This window comes from Phyllobates terribilis, unplaced genomic scaffold (assembly GCF_046119375.1).
Source record: "Phyllobates terribilis strain yellow unplaced genomic scaffold, ASM4611937v1 Scaffold_7__3_contigs__length_470593459, whole genome shotgun sequence".
NCBI classification, from domain to species: domain Eukaryota; kingdom Metazoa; phylum Chordata; class Amphibia; order Anura; family Dendrobatidae; genus Phyllobates; species Phyllobates terribilis.
The window spans coordinates 7,730,965-7,748,762 of NW_027362767.1; the positions used below are offsets into that span (position 1 = coordinate 7,730,965).

The following is a 17,798-nucleotide window of genomic DNA, read 5'->3' on the forward strand; positions in this document are numbered from 1 at the left end:
GTCTGCAGCAGGTGAGCTTGTACTCTCAGGACCTGATAGATGTAGTGCGGCTGTGTCTGCAGCTGGTGAGCGTGTATTTCCTGGGAGCTGATAGGTGTAGTGCGGCTGTGTCTGCAGCTGGTGAGCGTGTATTTCCCGGGAGCTGATAGGTGTAGTGCGGCTGTGTCTGCAGCAGGTGAGCTTGTATTTCCTGGGAGCTCATGGGTGTAGTGCGGCTGTGTCTGCAGCTGGTGAGCGTGTACTTCCCGGGAGCTGATAGGTGTAGTGCGGCTGTGTCTGCAGCAGGTGAGCGTGTACTTCCCTGGAGCTGATAGGTGTAGTACGGCTGTGTCTGCAGCAGGTGAGCTTGTACTCTCAGGAGCTGATGGGTGTAGTGGACTGTGTCTGCAGCAGGTGAGCTTGAACTTCCTAGGAGCTGATAGGTGTAGTGCGGCTGTGTGTGCAGCTGGTGAGCGTGTATTTCCCGGGAGCTGATGGGTGTAGTGCGGCTGTGTGTGCAGCTGGTGAGCGTGTACTTCCCGGGAGCTGATGGGTGTAGTGCGGCTGTGTGTGCAGCTGGTGAGCGTGTACTTCCCGGGAGCTGATAGGTGTAGTGCGGCTGTGTGTGCAGCTGGTGAGCGTGTATTTCCCGGGAGCTGATAGGTGTAGTGCGGCTGTGTGTGCAGCTGGTGAGCGTGTATTTCCCTGGAGCTGATAGGTGTAGTGCGGCTGTGTGTGCAGCTGGTGAGCGTGTACTTCCCGGGAGCTGATAGGTGTAGTGCGGCTGTGTATGCAGCTGGTGAGCGTGTATTTCCCGGGAGCTGATAGGTGTAGTGCGGCTGTGTGTGCAGCTGGTGAGCGTGTATTTCCCGGGAGCTGATGGGTGTAGTGCGGCTGTGTGTGCAGCTGGTGAGCGTGTATTTCCCGGGAGCTGATAGGTGTAGTGCGGCTGTGTCTGCAGCTGGTGAGCGTGTATTTCCCGGGAGCTGATGGGTGTAGTGCGGCTGTGTGTGCAGCTGGTGAGCGTGTATTTCCCGGGAGCTGATGGGTGTAGTGCGGCTGTGTGTGCAGCTGGTGAGCGTGTACTTCCCGGGAGCTGATAGGTGTAGTGCGGCTGTGTGTGCAGCTGGTGAGCGTGTATTTCCCGGGAGCTGATAGGTGTAGTGCGGCTGTGTGTGCAGCTGGTGAGCGTGTATTTCCCTGGAGCTGATAGGTGTAGTGCGGCTGTGTGTGCAGCTGGTGAGCGTGTACTTCCCGGGAGCTGATAGGTGTAGTGCGGCTGTGTCTGCAGCAGGTGAGCTTGTACTCTCAGGAGCTGATGGGTGTAGTGCGGCTGTGTCTGCAGATGGTGAGCGTGTATTTCCTGGGAGCTGATAGGTGTAGTGCGGCTGTGTGTGCAGCTGGTGAGCGTGTATTTCCCTGGAGCTGATAGGTGTAGTGCGGCTGTGTGTGCAGCTGGTGAGCGTGTACTTCCCGGGAGCTGATAGGTGTAGTGCGGCTGTGTGTGCAGCTGGTGAGCGTGTATTTCCCGGTAGCTGATAGGTGTAGTGCGGCTGTGTGTGCAGCTGGTGAGCGTGTATTTCCCGGGAGCTGATAGGTGTAGTGCGGCTGTGTGTGCAGCTGGTGAGCGTGTATTTCCCGGGAGCTGATGGGTGTAGTGCGGCTGTGTGTGCAGCTGGTGAGCGTGTATTTCCCGGGAGCTGATGGGTGTAGTGCGGCTGTGTCTGCAGCTGGTGAGCGTGTATTTCCCGGGAGCTGATAGGTGTAGTGCGGCTGTGTCAGCTTCTACCTCTTGTTGTCTTGGCTTCTGTTTTAGGACCCGGAGCTGAGACCAAGTGCGGATGAGATCTTGGAGCGATCGTTGCTGTGTCGTCGTCGGAGGTATTTGCAGCAGGGCACTTCTGGGTTAGGTTAGCTGTTGCATGGGTGGGGTGATGAGATGTCTATTTTTTCCGATACAGGGATATGGAAGAACGAGTGTCTCTCCTCAACAAGTCCAACAAGAGACCTAGGTGAGGATATGGATGTTGCACGGCGCTGTTCACACCTGACTTCTGGCACTTACAGTCTCCCCTGTCTATGAAGGCCCGGCACCGTCACTGAGGCCCCTGTTGCAGTGGTCACATCTCGAAGTAGTGAAGTCTATGTGTGGGGAGGTGGAAAGTCCACTCCTCAGAAGCTGGATGTGTTTAAGGGAGGGTGCCGTGCTCGGCAGGTGTGTGCGGGAGATGCTCACTTTGCAGTGGTGACCGTGGAGAAGGAGCTGTACACCTGGGTGGTGAGTCCCACTGGCCATGAACAGTAAATGCCGCCTTATCTACGTGTAGCTGACACACAATCTCCTCGCCCCCAGAATATGCAGGGAGGTTCAAAGCTCCACGGACAACTGGGGCACGGAGACCGCGCCTCGTACCGACAGCCAAAGCATGTGGAGAAGCTGCAGGGCAAATCTGTGCAACAAGTCAGCTGTGGGGGGGATTTCACCATGTGCATCACCGGTGAGTGGGGTGTACTTATTTTTTCTTGCTGATATAGCATCAGTAATTTCCACAGCTCTTCACGGACATCATTATCACTATGTGTGAGTGATGTTATGTCACCGCTGGGGGGAGCAGGAGGTGAATGAGTAGAAATAGCTATAATTTCATTTTAGTATATTGGAGCAGATGGGGCATGTTCTGTACGGGCAGCTCGCACTACACTGATGGGCTGCAGCCCGTCCAGAAGACTCGACCACGGAAGAGCCGGCCTATAGGGGGCAGGAGAGTGAGGAGAAAAAGGCCGGGCGCTCCGTAGTGCAGAAAGACGTAGTAAAGTGGACATGGTGAGGGCTGATGGCATATCGGGGGTCTCCTCAACCAGGAGGGATGTTCAGATAGCAAGCACAACCCTGTTCCAAAGCCAGAGATGGGATGAATCAGCTGCGGCGGCCCCAGGTGATGGTGGAGGCAGGAGCCACCATGGAACAGATAAATGGGTTAAAAAGTAAAAAAAGGGGGTGACCTAAGCGATGAGGAACCTGACAGACGGGCAGAGGACATCTACATGAGAACCTAAAGGGATACTGGACTGCGTGTTTCAGCATCGGACAAACGTCTTCCTCAGACCTACCTCCCTCCTCTCTCCTTCCTTTGCTCACCCCCTCCCTCTCGCCTCTTACCCCCCCTCCCTCTCGCCTCTTACACCCCCCCTCCCTCTCGCCTCTTACACCCCCCCACCCTCTCGCCTCTTACCCCCCCCACCCTCTCGCCTCTTACCCCCCCCCACCCTCTCGCCTCTTACCCCCCCAGCCTCTCGCCTCTTTCTTTCCCTCCCTCCCTCTCGCCTCTTTCTTTCCCTCCCTCCCTCTCGCCTCTTTCTTTCCCTCCCTCCCTCTCGCCTCTTTCTTTCCCTCCCTCCTTCTCTATCACATGTGTTGGGGAGTATAACCGTTGAGTGGGGGCGGTGTATCACCAGTGGGTTGGGGCTGTAACGCTCTGCAGCTAGTGCACCTTTCTTCCTGCCATGCAGATGAGGGGCAGCTCTACTCCTTTGGTTCGGATTACTATGGCTGCCTCGGAGTGGATCAGAGCTTGGGTTCGGAGGTCCTGGAGCCTGTCCTGGTGGATTTCTTTCTGCATGAGCCTATTGAGCAGGTGTCTTGCGGTGACAGTCATGTGATGGTTCTGACTCGCAGCAAGTGTGTGTACTCGTGGGGCTGCGGAGAGTACGGTACGTGGCGGTACAACGCACGGCGCCGCTGCGCAGTGCTGCATGTGGCTGTGACTTGTGTGTCTTCTGTGCAGGACGCCTGGGTCTGGACTCGGAGGACGATGTCTCCACACCTCAGAGGGTGAGTACTTGGCCCTTCCGGTCTTTCTCTTGTTAGATGGTTGGTGACCGCCTCTCCCGTTGTCAGGTGGAGGTGCAGCGCGGCCTGTGCATCGTGAGTGTCAGCTGTGGCGCTGACGGCAGCTTCCTTCTCACCCAGTCGGGTAAAGTTCTCGCCTGCGGCTTGAATGAACACAACAAACTGGGGCTGAACCAGTGCACGGCGGGCATCATTAACCACGAGGTGAGCGGCTGAGTGCCGGGGACTGTGCACAGCTGATTTTCTGCTGCTTTGTGTGATGTAGCTGCTTTGTCCTTAGGCTTATCGTGAGGTCCCGTACACCACGTCGCTGACCCTCGCCAAGCCACTCTCCTTCTATAAAGTGCGCAGCGTGTCTCCGGGAAAGACCCACACCGCCGCCATAGATGGTGAGGAGCGAGTCCAGTGCCGGCCGCCTGCCCTGCGCCAGCTCTGCTTTCACGTGTGCACTTTGTATTTTAGAGCGTGGCCGTCTCTTGACCTTTGGCTCTAATAAGTGTGGGCAGCTGGGTGTGGGCGACTACCGCAAGCATCTGGGCATCAATCTCCTGGGTGGACCTCTTGGTGGAAAGCAGGTGATAAGAGTGTCCTGTGGGGATGAGTTCACCATTGCAGCCACAGACGGTGAGTGACAGTACGCAGGGGAGGGAGGATGGTGGCAGGAGTGGTGGCAGTGGTACATGGGGGGATGGTGCTGGGGTGGGGTATGTTCGGTGGTACTGTAGGGATGCTATAGGGCAGGGGGGCAGTAGATGGAGGAATGGTTCTGGGATGGCGGAGGGTTGTATGGGAGGGATGGCATCGACATGGGTCTGGGGAGGTTTGGGTGGTAAATGGAGGCATGGGAGGGGCATTTCATAAAGGGGCATGGGAGGGGGATGGTACATGAAGGAATGGCACCAGGATGTGCCTTCCTTACATAGGTGATGTCTTGGGGGTGCGAAGTGGAGGAGATGGTGCCGGGATGGGGTGGGTAGTACATGGAGGGATGGAGCTGGGTGGGGGTGTGATGCGGTACATGGATGGGGGGGGGGGGGTTCAATACTTGGAGGGATGGCGGTGGGCTGAGGGAGGTGGGGGTGTGATGTGGTACATGGACAGGAGGAGCTCAGTACTTGGAGGGATGGCGGTGGGCTGAGGGAGGTGGGGGTGTGATGTGGTACATGGACAGGGGAGCTCAGTACTTGGAGGGATGGTGGTGGGTGTGATGTGGTACATGAATGGGGGAGGGTTGTATGTAGGGATGGCGGTGGGCTGGGGAGGTGTGGGGGTTCAGTACTTGGAGGCATGGCAGTGGGCTGTGGAGGTGGGGGTTGTGGTACATGGACGGGGGGGTTTCAGTACTTGGAGGGATGGCGGAGGTGGGGGTGTGATGAGGTACATGGATGGAGGGAGTTCAGTACTTGGAAGGGATGGCTGTGGGTTTGATGTGGTACATGAATGGGGGAAGGTTGTACGTAGGGATAGCGGTGGGCTGGGGAGGTGGGGGGGTTCAGTACTTGGAAGGATGGCAGTGGGCTGTGGAGGTGGGGGTAGTGATACATGGACAGGGGGGTTCAGTACTTGGAGGGATGGCGGTGTGATGTGGTACATGGATGGGGAGGGATGGCGGTGGGCTGTGGGGGTTGTGGTACATGGACGGGGGAGCTCAGTACTTGGAGGGATGGTGGTGGGCTGGGCGTGTGATGTGGTACATGGATGGGGGAGGGATGGCGGTGGGGGTTGTGGTACATGGACGGGGGGAGCTCAGTAGTTGGAGGGATGGCGGTGTGCTGGGGGTGTGATGTGGTACATGGATGGGGAGGGATGGCGGTGGGCTGTGGGGGTTGTGGTACATGGACGGGGGAGTTCAGTACTTGGAGGGATGGCGGTGGGCTGGGGGTGTGATGTGGTACATGGATGGGGGAGGGATGGCGGTGGGCTGTTGGGGTTGTGGTACATGGACGGGGGGAGCTCAGTACTTGGAGGGATGGCGGTGGGCTGGGGGTGTGATGTGGTACATGGATGGGGGAGGGATGGCGGTGGGCTGTGGGGGTTGTGGTACATGGACGGGGGAGTTCAGTACTTGGAGGGATGGCGGTGGGCTGGGGGTGTGATGTGGTACATGGATGGGGGAGGGATGGCGGTGGGCTGTTGGGGTTGTGGTACATGGACGGGGGGAGCTCAGTACTTGGAGGGATGGCGGTGGGCTGGGGGTGTGATGTGGTACATGGATGGGGGAGGGATGGCGGTGGGCTGTTGGGGTTGTGGTACATGGACGGGGGGAGCTCAGTACTTGGAGGGGTGGCGGTGGGCTGGGGGTGTGATGTGGTACATGGACGGGGGGGGCTCAGTACTTGGAGGGATGGCGGTGGGCTGGGGGTGTGATGTGGTACATGGATGGGGGAGGGATGGTGGTGGGCTGTGGTACATGGACGGGGGAGTTCAGTACTTGGAGGGATGGCGGTGGGCTGGGGGTGTGATGTGGTACATGGATGGGGAGGGATGGCGGTGGGCTGTGAGGGTTGTGGTACATGGACGGGGGAGCTCAGTACTTGGAGGGATGGCGGTGGGCTGGGGGAGGGATGGCGGTGGGCTGTGAGGGTTGTGGTACATGGACGGGGGAGCTCAGTACTTGGAGGGATGGCGGTGGGCTGGGGGAGGGATGGCGGTGGGCTGTTGGGGTTGTGGTACATGGACGGGGGGAGCTCAGTACTTGGAGGGATGGCGGTGGGCTGGGGGTGTGATGTGGTACATGGATGGGGGAGGGATGGCGGTGGGCTGTGGGGGTTGTGGTACATGGACGGGGGAGCTCAGTACTTGGAGGGATGGCGGTGGGCTGGGGGTGTGATGTGGTACATGGATGGGGGAGGGATGGCGGTGGGCTGTGGGGGTTGTGGTACATGGACGGGGGAGCTCAGTACTTGGAGGGATGGCGGTGGGCTGGGGGTGTGATGTGGTACATGGATGGGGGAGGGATGGCGGTGGGCTGTGGTACATGGACGGGGGGAGCTCAGTACTTGGAGGGATGGCGGTGGGCTGGGGGTGTGATGTGGTACATGGATGGGGGAGGGATGGCGGTGGGCTGTTGGGGTTGTGGTACATGGACGGGGGGAGCTCAGTACTTGGAGGGATGGCGGTGGGCTGGGGAGGTGGGGGTTGCGGTACATGGAGGGAGTGGACAGAACATTGAATCATGGTGCTGGGATGGGAGGGGGGGTAGTACATGGGTGAATGGCACCTGAATAGTGGTACAAAGGGGAGGAGCGTGGTACAAGCAGGGATGGGGAATGCTGGCGGAGTGATGCACCTCACCAGCAGCCATCTGCTTTTCCTTCAGATAACCACATCTTTGCCTGGGGTAATGGAGGGAATGGCCGTCTTGCCATGACACCAAACGAGCGCCCTCAAGGCTCTGACATCTGCACCTCATGGCCACGTCCAATATTTGGCTCTTTGCACCACGTGACTGACCTTTCCTGCTGTGGCTGGCACACCATCCTTATTGTGGGTGAGCATTCTCCATTGTGGGGTGGTCGGCCTGGGGCTGCTTGTAGGGGCTCTCTCTGTGGTGGGCGTTTGAGCCAGTGCTGATCGTGGGGGCGCTCTCTGCTGTGGGGACGGTGCTGATCGTGGGGGCGCTCTCTGCTGTGGGGCCGGTGCTGATCGTGGGGGCGCTCTCTGCTGTGGGGCCGGTGCTGATCGTGGGGGCGCTCTCTGCTGTGGGGCCGGTGCTGATCGTGGGGGCGCTCTTTGCTGTGGGGCCGGTACTGATTGTGGGGGCGCTCTCTGCTGTGGGGCCGTTACTGATCGTGGGGGCGCTCTCTGTTGTCGGGCCTGTGCTGATCGTGGGGGCGCTCTTTGAGGTGGGGCCGGTGGTGATCGTAGGGGCGCTCTCCGTTGTGGGGCCGGTACTGATCGTGGGGGCGCGCTCTGCTGTGGGGCCGGTGCTGATTGTGGGGGCGCTCTCTGCGGTGGGGCCGGTGCTGCTTGTGGAGCGCTCTCAGCTGCAGGATGATTGGGTCGGTACTGCTCGTGCTGGCGGTCTCAGCTGCAGGATGATTGGGTCGGTGTGGATTGTGGGGGTTTGTGTGTTGCTCTTTTCTTATTCTCATATTATTTTTGACAGAAAAAGTACTGAACTCAAAAACGATTCGCTCGAACAGCAGCGGCCTCTCGATTGGAACGCGTGAGTGTGGGAAGGGGTTAATGATGTGAGGGGTCTGTGCAGACGCAGCGGGTGCTCATTGCTCCCCCCACAGTGGCACAGAGCTGCTCTTCTCGGGGCTCAGCAGAAGGTGAAGGGGACAGTGCCAGCGAGTCCATAGCGTCCGAACCCAGTGATGGCTTCCGTGGGACGATGGAGGCAGAACCGGAGACCGGCCCTTTTAATACCACCGGAAACATGGAGAGCAGCGCGTGCCCCAGCTGGCTGCGACAGGTAAGATGGGCACTCCCCACGTGCACACAGCGGGCACGCGGTCAGGCCGGATCTTCATTATCCCTTACCCCGAGCAGGAGCTGGAGGAGGCAGAGTTCATCCCCATGCCTGAATCTCCCGCATTTCTCAGTATGGACTTCTCCCAGGACCAGGCTCTACCGCTGGAAGAGCCGCACAAGAAACCGGCAGATGAGACGGCCACACAGGTACTGGAGGCGGCGGGGCCGAGAGAATGGCGGGGGCGGCGGGGCCGAGAGAATGGCGGGGGCGGCGGGGCCGAGAGAATGGCGGGGGCGGCGGGGCCGAGAGAACTGCGGAGGCAGCGGAGCCAAGAGAATGGCGGTGGTGGGGCCGAGAGAATGGCGGTGGTGGGGCCGAGAGAATGGCGGAGGCGGCGGGGCCGAGAGAATGGCGGGGGCGGCGGGGCCGAGAGAATGGCAAAGAAAGAGAGAGATTGGTGGCGGAGGGGGCTGGGATGAGATATTGGAGGGGGAGGGGCCAAGAGGTTGGTGGGGGAGGGGCTGAGAGATTGGAGGGGGAGGGGCCGAGCGATTGGGGGCGGGGACGAGCGATTGGTGAGGGAGGGGCCGAGAGATTGGTGGTGGAGGAGGGGGCGGGGCCGTGCTTGTGATATCCTACATAAACCTATTTCCAGGAGGCCCAGACTTGTGTATGCAGCTCTCTGCAGGAAGAGGTGAAGAGACTGCAGGGACTGGTAAGCGCCTGTATGAGCGAGCAGGAGAGCCTGCGCAGAGACAATGCTCGGCTGGCGGTGCAGGTTCAGGCGCTGGAGGAGCGGCTGCAGGCAGCATCTCAGGTTGGTGTGAGAGTCTGTGCGATGTCACTAATCCTCCATTGTTCCTCATGGAAATGTGACGTCCTGCTTGTCTTTCTAGGAAGGTCAGATGGTCAGTAAACAAGGGGAGATGATCCAGGTGCTGCAGAGACAGGTAACAGAGCATGCTCACTGCCCTCCCCATGTACTCCGTCTGCCTGCTGCTCAGAAAAGATGGACGGACACACACACACACACACACACACACACACACACACACACACACACACACACACACACACACACACACACACACACACACACACACACACACACACACACACACACACACACACACGGACATGTACGTTTCATTGTCTTTACTGGAGAGGATTGTGCAGATACACGGCCGGCTCGCGGCTCTCCCACCCCAGGTGGCACTCCGCTGTCGGGGGCACAGGACCTCTCTGTATAAGACCAGTCTTAGCACCAGTACTCCATGAGGTGTATATGTAAGGGCCGGCTGGTAGAGGGCTTAGGGGTCCGCCAGCAGCCATCATGCCCTGAATAAGCTGCTCTTCTCCCTGCAGGTGGCGCTCTGGATGAAGGGCGCGTCCTCAGCCGCCGGCAGCACAGAGACCTCCAGAGAAGACTGTGATGAGGGCTCCTGGTGCTTCTTGGGCACAGACCCCTGTCGCTCTGCTTCTGGGACCCCCATGTGATTTCTGCACCACAGCCCGTTCCTGTTATAAATGAAAAGACTTGTCAGTGCCTTATCTGAGCACAGCGCCCCCTATGTGCCCGTGGGGATTATTGCCAGACTGGACAGTTTCTGCACGCCAAAGATGTACAGGCTAAAGTGAATGCGGGCACTGGCAGGGCCGGCGTACGGTCAGCAGTATTCAGCCACGCTCCGGGCCCGCCGCACACTAAATGTGAAATTAAACACTGTGTAAAGCTAAGCCGCTGTGTGCCCAATACTGTGCAGAAAGTAAGTGCCCCCCCCCCCCCCCCTGGTGTGCCACCAGCATGCACCCTGAGCACCACCAGTGTGCCTCATACTGTGCAGAAAGTAAGTGCCCCCCCACCGTGTGCCACCATCATGCACCCTGAACACCACCAGTGTACCTCATACTGTGCAGAAAGTAAGTGCCCCCCCCCCGGTGTGCCACCATCATGCACCCTGAGCACCACCAGTGTGCCTCATAGTGTGCAGAAAGCAAGTGACCCCCCCCCCCCCGGTGTACCACCATCATGCACCCTGAGCACCACCAGTGTGCCTCATACTGTGCAGGAAGCAAGTGCCCCCCCAGTGTGCCACCATCATGCACCCTGAGCACCACCAGTGTGCCTCATACTGTGCAGGAAGCAAGTGCCCCCCCCCCCCAGGTGTACCACCATCATGCACCCTGAACACCACCAGTGTGCCTCACACTGTGCAGAAAGTGCCCCCCTCCCCCCCCGTGCACCATCATCATGCACCCTGAACACCACCAGTGTGCCTCATATTGTGCAGGGAGCAAGTGCCCCCCCCGTGTACCACCATCATGCACCCTGAACACCACCAGTGTGCCTCATACTGTGTAGAAAGTGCCCCCCCCCTCCCCATGTGCCACCATCATGCACCCTGAGTACCACTAGTGTGCCTCATACTGTGCAGGAAGCAAGTGCCCCCCCCGTGTACCACCATCATGCACCCGGAGTACCACCAGTGTGCCTCATACTGTGCAGAAAGTGCCCCCCCGTGTACCACCATCATGCACCCTGAACACCACCAGTGTGCCTCACACTGTGCAGAAAGTGCCCCCCCCCGTGTACCACCATCATGCACCCTGAACACCACCAGTGTGCCTCACACTGTGCAGAAAGTAAGTGCCCCCCTCCCTCCCCCGTGCACCACCATCATGCACCCTGAACACCACCAGTGTGCCTCATATTGTGCAGGGAGCAAGTGCCCCCCCCCCCCCTCCTCGGTGTACCACCATCATGCACCCTGAGCACCACCAGTGTGCCTCATACCGTGTTGAAAGTGCCCCCCCCGTGTACCACCATCATGCACCCTGAACACCACCAGTGTGCCTCATACTGTGTAGAAAGTGCCCCCCCCCCTCCCCATGTGCCACCATCATGCACCCTGAGTACCACTAGTGTGCCTCATACTGTGCAGGAAGCAAGTGCCCCCCCGTGTACCACCATCATGCACCCGGAGTACCACCAGTGTGCCTCATACTGTGCAGAAAGTGCCCCCCCGTGTACCACCATCATGCACCCGGAGTACCACCAGTGTGCCTCATACTGTGCAGAAAGTAAGTGCACCCCCTTGTGCCACTATCATACACCCTGAGCACCACCAGTGTGCCCAATACTGTGCAAAAAGTAAGTGCCCCCCCGTGTGCTTCATACTGCAGAAAGTAAGTCCCCCCCCCCCCGTGTGCCCAATACTGTGCAGAAAGCAAGTGCCCCCCTGTGTGCCTCCATCATACACCCTGAGCGCCACCAGTGTGCGTCATACTGTGCAGAAAGTAAGTGCACCCCCGTGTGCCCCATTCTATGCACCCGGGCACAGCACAGAGAAACGGACGCTATGATCTGCTGCACAAATCAGGATTGTGTCTGAGCTCCCATATGTTATGATCGGCCCATGTGTGGGGTCGTGGCTGGGTTCCCATATGTTATGAGCGGCCCCATGTGTCGGGGTCGTGGCTGGGCTCCCATATGTTATGAGCGGCCCATGTGTCGGGGTCGTGGCTGGGCTCCCATATGTTATGAGCGGCCCATGTGTCGGGGTCGTGGCTGGGCTCCCATATGTTATGAGCGGCCCCATGTGTCGGGGTCGTGGCTGGGCTCCCATATGTTATGAGCGGCCCATGTGTCGGGGTCGTGGCTGGGCTCCCATATGTTATGAGCGGCCCATGTGTCGGGGTCGTGGCTGGGCTCCCATATGTTATGAGCGGCCCATGTGTCGGGGTCGTGGCTGGGCTCCCATATGTTATGAGCGGCCCATGTGTCGGGGTCGTGGCTGGGCTCCCATATGTTATGAGCGGCCCATGTGTCGTGGTCGTGGCTGGGCTCCCATATGTTATGAGCGGCCCCATGTGTCGTGGTCGTGGCTGGGCTCCCTTATGTTATGAGCGGCCCCATGTGTGGGGTCGTGGCTGGGCTCCCATATGTTATGATCGGCCCCATGTGTTGGGGTCGTGGCTCGGCTCCCATATGTTATGATCGGCTCCATGTGTCGGGGTCGTGGCTGGGCTCCCATATGTTATGATCGGCCCCATGTGTGGGGTCGTGGCTGGGCTCCCATATGTTATGAGTAGCCCATGTGTCGGGGTCGTGGCTGGGCTCCCATATGTTATGAGCGGCTCCATGTGTCGGGGTCGTGGCTGGGCTCCCATTTGTTATGAGCGGCTCCATGTGTCGGGGTCGTGGCTGGGCTCCCATATGTTATGAGTAGCCCATGTGTCGGGGTCGTGGCTGGGCTCCCATATGTTATGAGCGGCTCCATGTGTCGGGGTCGTGGCTGGGCTCCCATTTGTTATGAGCGGCTCCATGTGTCGGGGTCGTGGCTGGGCTCCCATGTTATGAGAGGCTCCATGTGTCGGGGTCGTGGCTGGGCTCCCATATGTTATGATCGGCCCCATGTGTCGGGGTCGTGGCTGGGCTCCCATATGTTATGAGCGGCCCCATGTGTCGGGGTTGTGGCTGGGCTCCCATATGTTATGAGCGGCCCCATGTGTCGGGGTTGTGGCTGGGCTCCCATATGTTATGAGCGGCCCCATGTGTCGGGGTTGTGGCTGGGCTCCCATATGTTATGAGCGGCCCCATGTGTCGGGGTTGTGGCTGGGCTCCCATATGTTATGATCGGCCCCATGTGTCGGGGTTGTGGCTGGGCTCCCATATGTTATGATCGGCCCATGTGTCGGGGTTGTGGCTGGGCTCCCATCTGTTATGATCGGCTCCATGTGTCGGGGTCGTGGCTGGGCTCCCATATGTTATGAGCGGCCCATGTGTCGTGGTCGTGGCTGGGCTCCCATATGTTATGAGCGGCCCCATGTGTCGTGGTCGTGGCTGGGCTCCCATATGTTATGAGCGGCCCCATGTGTGGGGTCGTGGCTGGGCTCCCATATGTTATGAGAGGCTCCATGTGTCGGGGTCGTGGCTGGGCTCCCTTATGTTATGATCGGCCCATGTGTCTGGGTCGTGGCTGGGCTCCCATATGTTATGATCGGCCCATGTGTCGGGGTCGTGGCTGGGCTCCCATATGTTATGATCGGCCCATGTGTCGGGGTCGTGGCTGGACTCCCATATGTTATGAGCGGCCCCATGTGTCGGGGTCGTGGCTGGGCTCCCGCGTATCTTATATTCGGGTTGTTCTGTGCTCGGCACATTAAACCTCGGCTTCGCCTCTGCTTGCCCGGGATCGCGGTGCACCTGCATATACTCAGCCTAACATGAACTCCGGCTGCAGCCACCTAATCACTTCTCACAGGACTGGGGGTCTCACCCTTGGACCCCTGTCAGATTCTCCCCTGTTCAGTAGACTATTTAGCTATATCGCTGCTCACAGATGATAGAGAAAACCTCCACAAAAAAGTAACAAAAACCAGCTCCTCTGTACTCAGAAGTACAGCTCTCCCTCAGGTACCGGGCGCTGATCAGTAAAAACCAGTCCATATAAAATACCAAATAAGGAAGAAGAAGATGGCACGGACCGGTCCATAAAAAATATTCACCTTTATTGAATCACATTAAAACGTGAAGCGGGGAGAAGAGTGCTTCACCTGGAGGACGACGGCCGTTTTGTGCCTATCTGCGTTTCTACGGGTCACTATACACAGAGGAAGTGACGGAGGTCAGTATACAGTTAGGTCCATATATATTTGGACAGAGACAACATCTTTCTAATTTTGGTTCTAGACATTACCACAATGAATTTTAAACAAAACAATTCAGATGCAGTTGAAGTTCAGACTTTCAGCTTTCATTTGAGGGTATCCACATTAAAATTGGATGAAGGGTTTAGGAGTTTCAGCTCCTTAACATGTGCCACCCTGTTTTTAAAGGGACCAAAAGTAATTGGACAGATGAAATAATTGTAAATAAACTGTTCATTTCTAGTACTTGGTTGAAAACCCTTTGTTGGCAATGACTGCCTGAAGTCTTGAACTCATGGACATCACCAGACGCTGTGTTTCCTCCTTTTTGATGCTCTGCCAGGCCTTCACTGCGGTGGTTTTCAGTTGCTGTTTGTTTGTGGGCCTTTCTGTCTGAAGTTTAGTCTTTAACAAGTGAAATGCATGCTCAATTGGGTTGAGATCAGGTGACTGACTTGGCCATTCAAGAATATTCCACTTCTTTGCTTTAATAAACTCCTGGGTTGCTTTGGCTTTATGTTTTGGGTCATTGTCCATCTGTAGTATGAAACGACGACCAATCAGTTTGGCTGCATTTGGCTGGATCTGAGCACACGGTATGGCTCTGAATACATCAGAATTCATTCGGCTGCTTCTGTCCTGTGTCACATCATCAATAAACACTAGTGACCCAGTGCCACTGGCAGCCATGCATGCCCAAGTCATCACACTGCCTCCGCCATGTTTTACAGATGATGTGGTATGCTTTGGATCATGAGCTGTACCACACCTTCGCCATACCTTTCTCTTTCCATCATTCTGGTAGAGGTTGATCTTGGTTTCATCTGTCCAAAGAATGTTCTTCCAGAACTGTGCTGGCTTTTTTAGATGTTTTTTAGCAAAGTCCAGTCTAGGCTTTTTATTCTTGATGCTTATGAGTGGCTTGCACCGTGCAGTGAACCCTCTGTATTTACTCTCATGCAGTCTTCTCTTTATGGTAGATTTGGATATTGATACGCCCCCTCCTGGAGAGTGTTGTTCACTTGGTTGGCTGTTGTGAAGGGGTTTCTCTTCACCATGGAGATTATTCTGCGATCATCCACCACTGTTGTCTTCCGTGGGCGCCCAGGTCTTTTTGCATCGATGAGTTCACCAGAGCTTTCTTTCTTTCTCAGGATGTACCAAACTGTAGATTTTGCCACTCCTAATATTGTAGCAATTTCTCGGATGGGTTTTTTCTGTTTTTGCAGCTTAAGGATGGCTTGTTTCACCTGCATGGAGAGCTCCTTTCACCGCATGTTTACTTCACAGCAAAACCTTCCAAATGCAAGCACCGCACCTCAAATCAACTCCAGGCCTTTTATCTGCTTAATTGAGAATGACATAACGAAGGGATTGCCCACACCTGTCCATGAAATAGCCTTGGAGTCAATTGTCCAATTACTTTTGGTCCCTTTAAAAACAGGGTGGCACATGTTAAGGAGCTGAAACTCCTAAACCCTTCATCCAATTTTAATGTGGATACCCTCAAATGAAAGCTGAAAGTCTGAACTTCAACTGCATCTGAATTGTTTTGTTTAAAATTCATTGTGGTAATGTCTAGAACCAAAACTAGAAAAATTTTGTCTCTGTCCAAATATATATGGACCTAACGGTATAATACCCCAACACACCTGGCAATGTGTAATCCGTGTGACGTCACCACCCCCTAAAAAATGCTTACAAAACATAGTTACTCTATTACCGCAGCAGAAGGAAAACAATTAGATCATGAAAAGCTAGAGATGTCTAATTTATCACGTAATACCTGTAAGGAGCCGGCGCTCGTCTGCGCAAGATCCACCTCGCTGCTCTTCTCTGGAGGAGCCGGTGCCAATCTCCTCCTCGTGGAGGTCCGTGATCCGGCTCTACACCAGCAAATACACCTGAATTACCATACAACCCTTAGATGTTGTATTAGTCTCTGAGAGACTTCAGTCTGAATAGACTTCATGTTCCCGAAAGCGTATAAACATCGGACGAATGGTTTTGCCTCTGTAAAAGAACAAACATGGGCAAAATAATTACATCGACCACAAACTATGTGCGACATGAAGTGAGTTCTCTGCAGTATGGTATACATCACCTATTGTAAGGGATTTGTCTGTAAGATGGAGCGCACAGAAACTACAATTGAACATTTAAAAAATTACCTTTACTGCCTGTTTGCAACCAATTTTTGGAACACAGCTGCATCACTTCTTATTGCTGCCAAAGAATTACCATCTATATTACCCACACTAAAGCCCAGAGGGCCTATACGGCACAGCCTTTCTCCTTCTGGGACTTGCTGTTCTACCTGTAAGTGAGAAATGAAAGATTTCTACAAGTTTATCTTCCTGGTTGCCTTAAACATGTCAATCCTAAACTGGGTAAAATCAAAAAAGTCTCTGGGATACAATAGTTTAAGCCTTTGGAGAGCAAAACCAATGCGTTTACCCAAAGAGATTTATTAAATTGTAGCTAGAAAAAAAAGATTAATTTTTAGCTTTAAATTTAGTGCAATGGATAGGCAAATTAGCTTCGCTATATACAAATATTGGCATATATTAGAACAAGACGTCTGAGATAGTAGCAAGTGGCCCCTGATCTCCTGTAGAAGTAAAAACCTAAAAGATTTATTGGGGCACAACGGATTTAAGTGCCCTTCCAAAAACTGGTTGCAAACAGGCTGTAAAGGTAATTTTTTAAATGTGGCAATTGTAGTTTCTGTGCGCTCCATCTTACAGACAAATCCCTTACAATAGGTGATGTATACCATACTGCAGAGAACTCACTTCATGTCGCACATAGTTTGTGGTCGATGTAATTATTTTGCCCATGTTTGTTCTTTTACAGAGGCAAAACCATTCGTCCGATGTTTATACGCTTTCGGGAACATGAAGTCTATTCAGACTGAAGTCTCTCAGAGCCTAATACAACATCTAAGGGTTGTATGGTAATTCAGGTGTATTTGCTGGTGTAGAGCCGGATCACGGACCTCCACGAGGAGGAGATTGGCACCGGCTCCTCCAGAGAAGAGCAGCGAGGTGGATCTTGCGCAGACGAGCGCCGCGTCCCACAGGGATTACGTGATAAATTAGACATCTCTAGCTTTTCATGATCTAATTGTTTTTCTTCTGCTGCGGTAATAGAGTAACTTGTATGTTTTGTAAGCATTTTTAGGGGGTGGTGACGTCACACGGATTACACATTGCCAGGTGTGTTGGGGTATTATATACTGACCTCCGTCACGTCCTCTGTGTATAGTGACCCGTAGAAGCGCAGATAGGCGCGAAACAGCCGTCGTCCTCCAGGTGAAGCACTCTTCTTCCCGCTTCACGTTTTAATGTGATTCAATAAAGGTGCTGACAGACACGGCTGGAATGCAGACAGGCAGATACTGGCAGGTATGAACGCAGGCTGGATAGGGACCAGTACAGACTGGGATACAGGAACAGAGCCGCGGGTGCGGTGGACTAGCAGAGCAGAATGGCAGGCGCGGAGGACAAGCGGGGTAGAGCAGAGCGAAACCGCAGGTGCGGTGGACAAGCAGAGCGAAACTGCAGGTGCGGTGTACAAGCAGAGCAGAGCGAAACCGCAGGTGCGGTGGACAAGCAGAGTGTTACGCTCGCGCCCGGACTGACTGGCGTGATTAGTGATCCCACTGTACCATGAACCGAGGGTGCCTGGAGGGGCGTAACTAAGTATCAACCCGATCCAACCAAGGTCGCACGGCGGCTCAGTCGACTCCGTGAACCAAGGAGGAACCGAGCAGAGGGACCAGGTGCTACTCCAGGTCAGACCCCGGTCACAGCTGTTGACCCACACCGGGGAATGCAGGAACAGGCCGGTTAGATTGGCATACTGACAGGTGGGTATTGGCAGGCACGGCTGGTATGC

At 55.7% G+C, this 17,798-nt stretch overlaps 2 protein-coding genes across 4 annotated transcripts in view; one reads left to right on the forward strand and one right to left on the reverse strand.

Moving 5' to 3' along the window:
* NEK9 (NIMA related kinase 9) overlaps positions 1–9,986 on the forward strand; it is a 23,158-nt gene extending 13,172 nt beyond the window's left edge. The window contains exons 8-23 of the mRNA XM_073638091.1: positions 1,796–1,860; positions 1,941–1,991; positions 2,065–2,257; positions 2,333–2,477; positions 3,490–3,690; positions 3,765–3,811; positions 3,878–4,033; positions 4,110–4,218; positions 4,292–4,453; positions 7,149–7,319; positions 7,938–7,997; positions 8,071–8,249; positions 8,327–8,455; positions 8,905–9,066; positions 9,146–9,199; positions 9,615–9,986. Coding sequence (XP_073494192.1) covers positions 1,796–1,860; positions 1,941–1,991; positions 2,065–2,257; positions 2,333–2,477; positions 3,490–3,690; positions 3,765–3,811; positions 3,878–4,033; positions 4,110–4,218; positions 4,292–4,453; positions 7,149–7,319; positions 7,938–7,997; positions 8,071–8,249; positions 8,327–8,455; positions 8,905–9,066; positions 9,146–9,199; positions 9,615–9,746 — 2,016 coding nt within the window. The 3' untranslated portion in view covers positions 9,747–9,986. The remainder of the gene's footprint in view (positions 1–1,795; positions 1,861–1,940; positions 1,992–2,064; positions 2,258–2,332; positions 2,478–3,489; positions 3,691–3,764; positions 3,812–3,877; positions 4,034–4,109; positions 4,219–4,291; positions 4,454–7,148; positions 7,320–7,937; positions 7,998–8,070; positions 8,250–8,326; positions 8,456–8,904; positions 9,067–9,145; positions 9,200–9,614) is intronic.
* ZC2HC1C (zinc finger C2HC-type containing 1C) overlaps positions 9,077–17,798 on the reverse strand; it is a 27,254-nt gene continuing 18,532 nt past the window's right edge. Inside the window, exon 6 of one of the 3 annotated variants that reach the window (XR_012247293.1) lies at positions 9,077–9,767. The gene's annotated coding sequence lies outside the window, so the exon portion shown is untranslated. The remainder of the gene's footprint in view (positions 9,768–17,798) is intronic. The other 2 variants (XM_073638093.1, XM_073638094.1) reach the window with 2 other exon arrangements.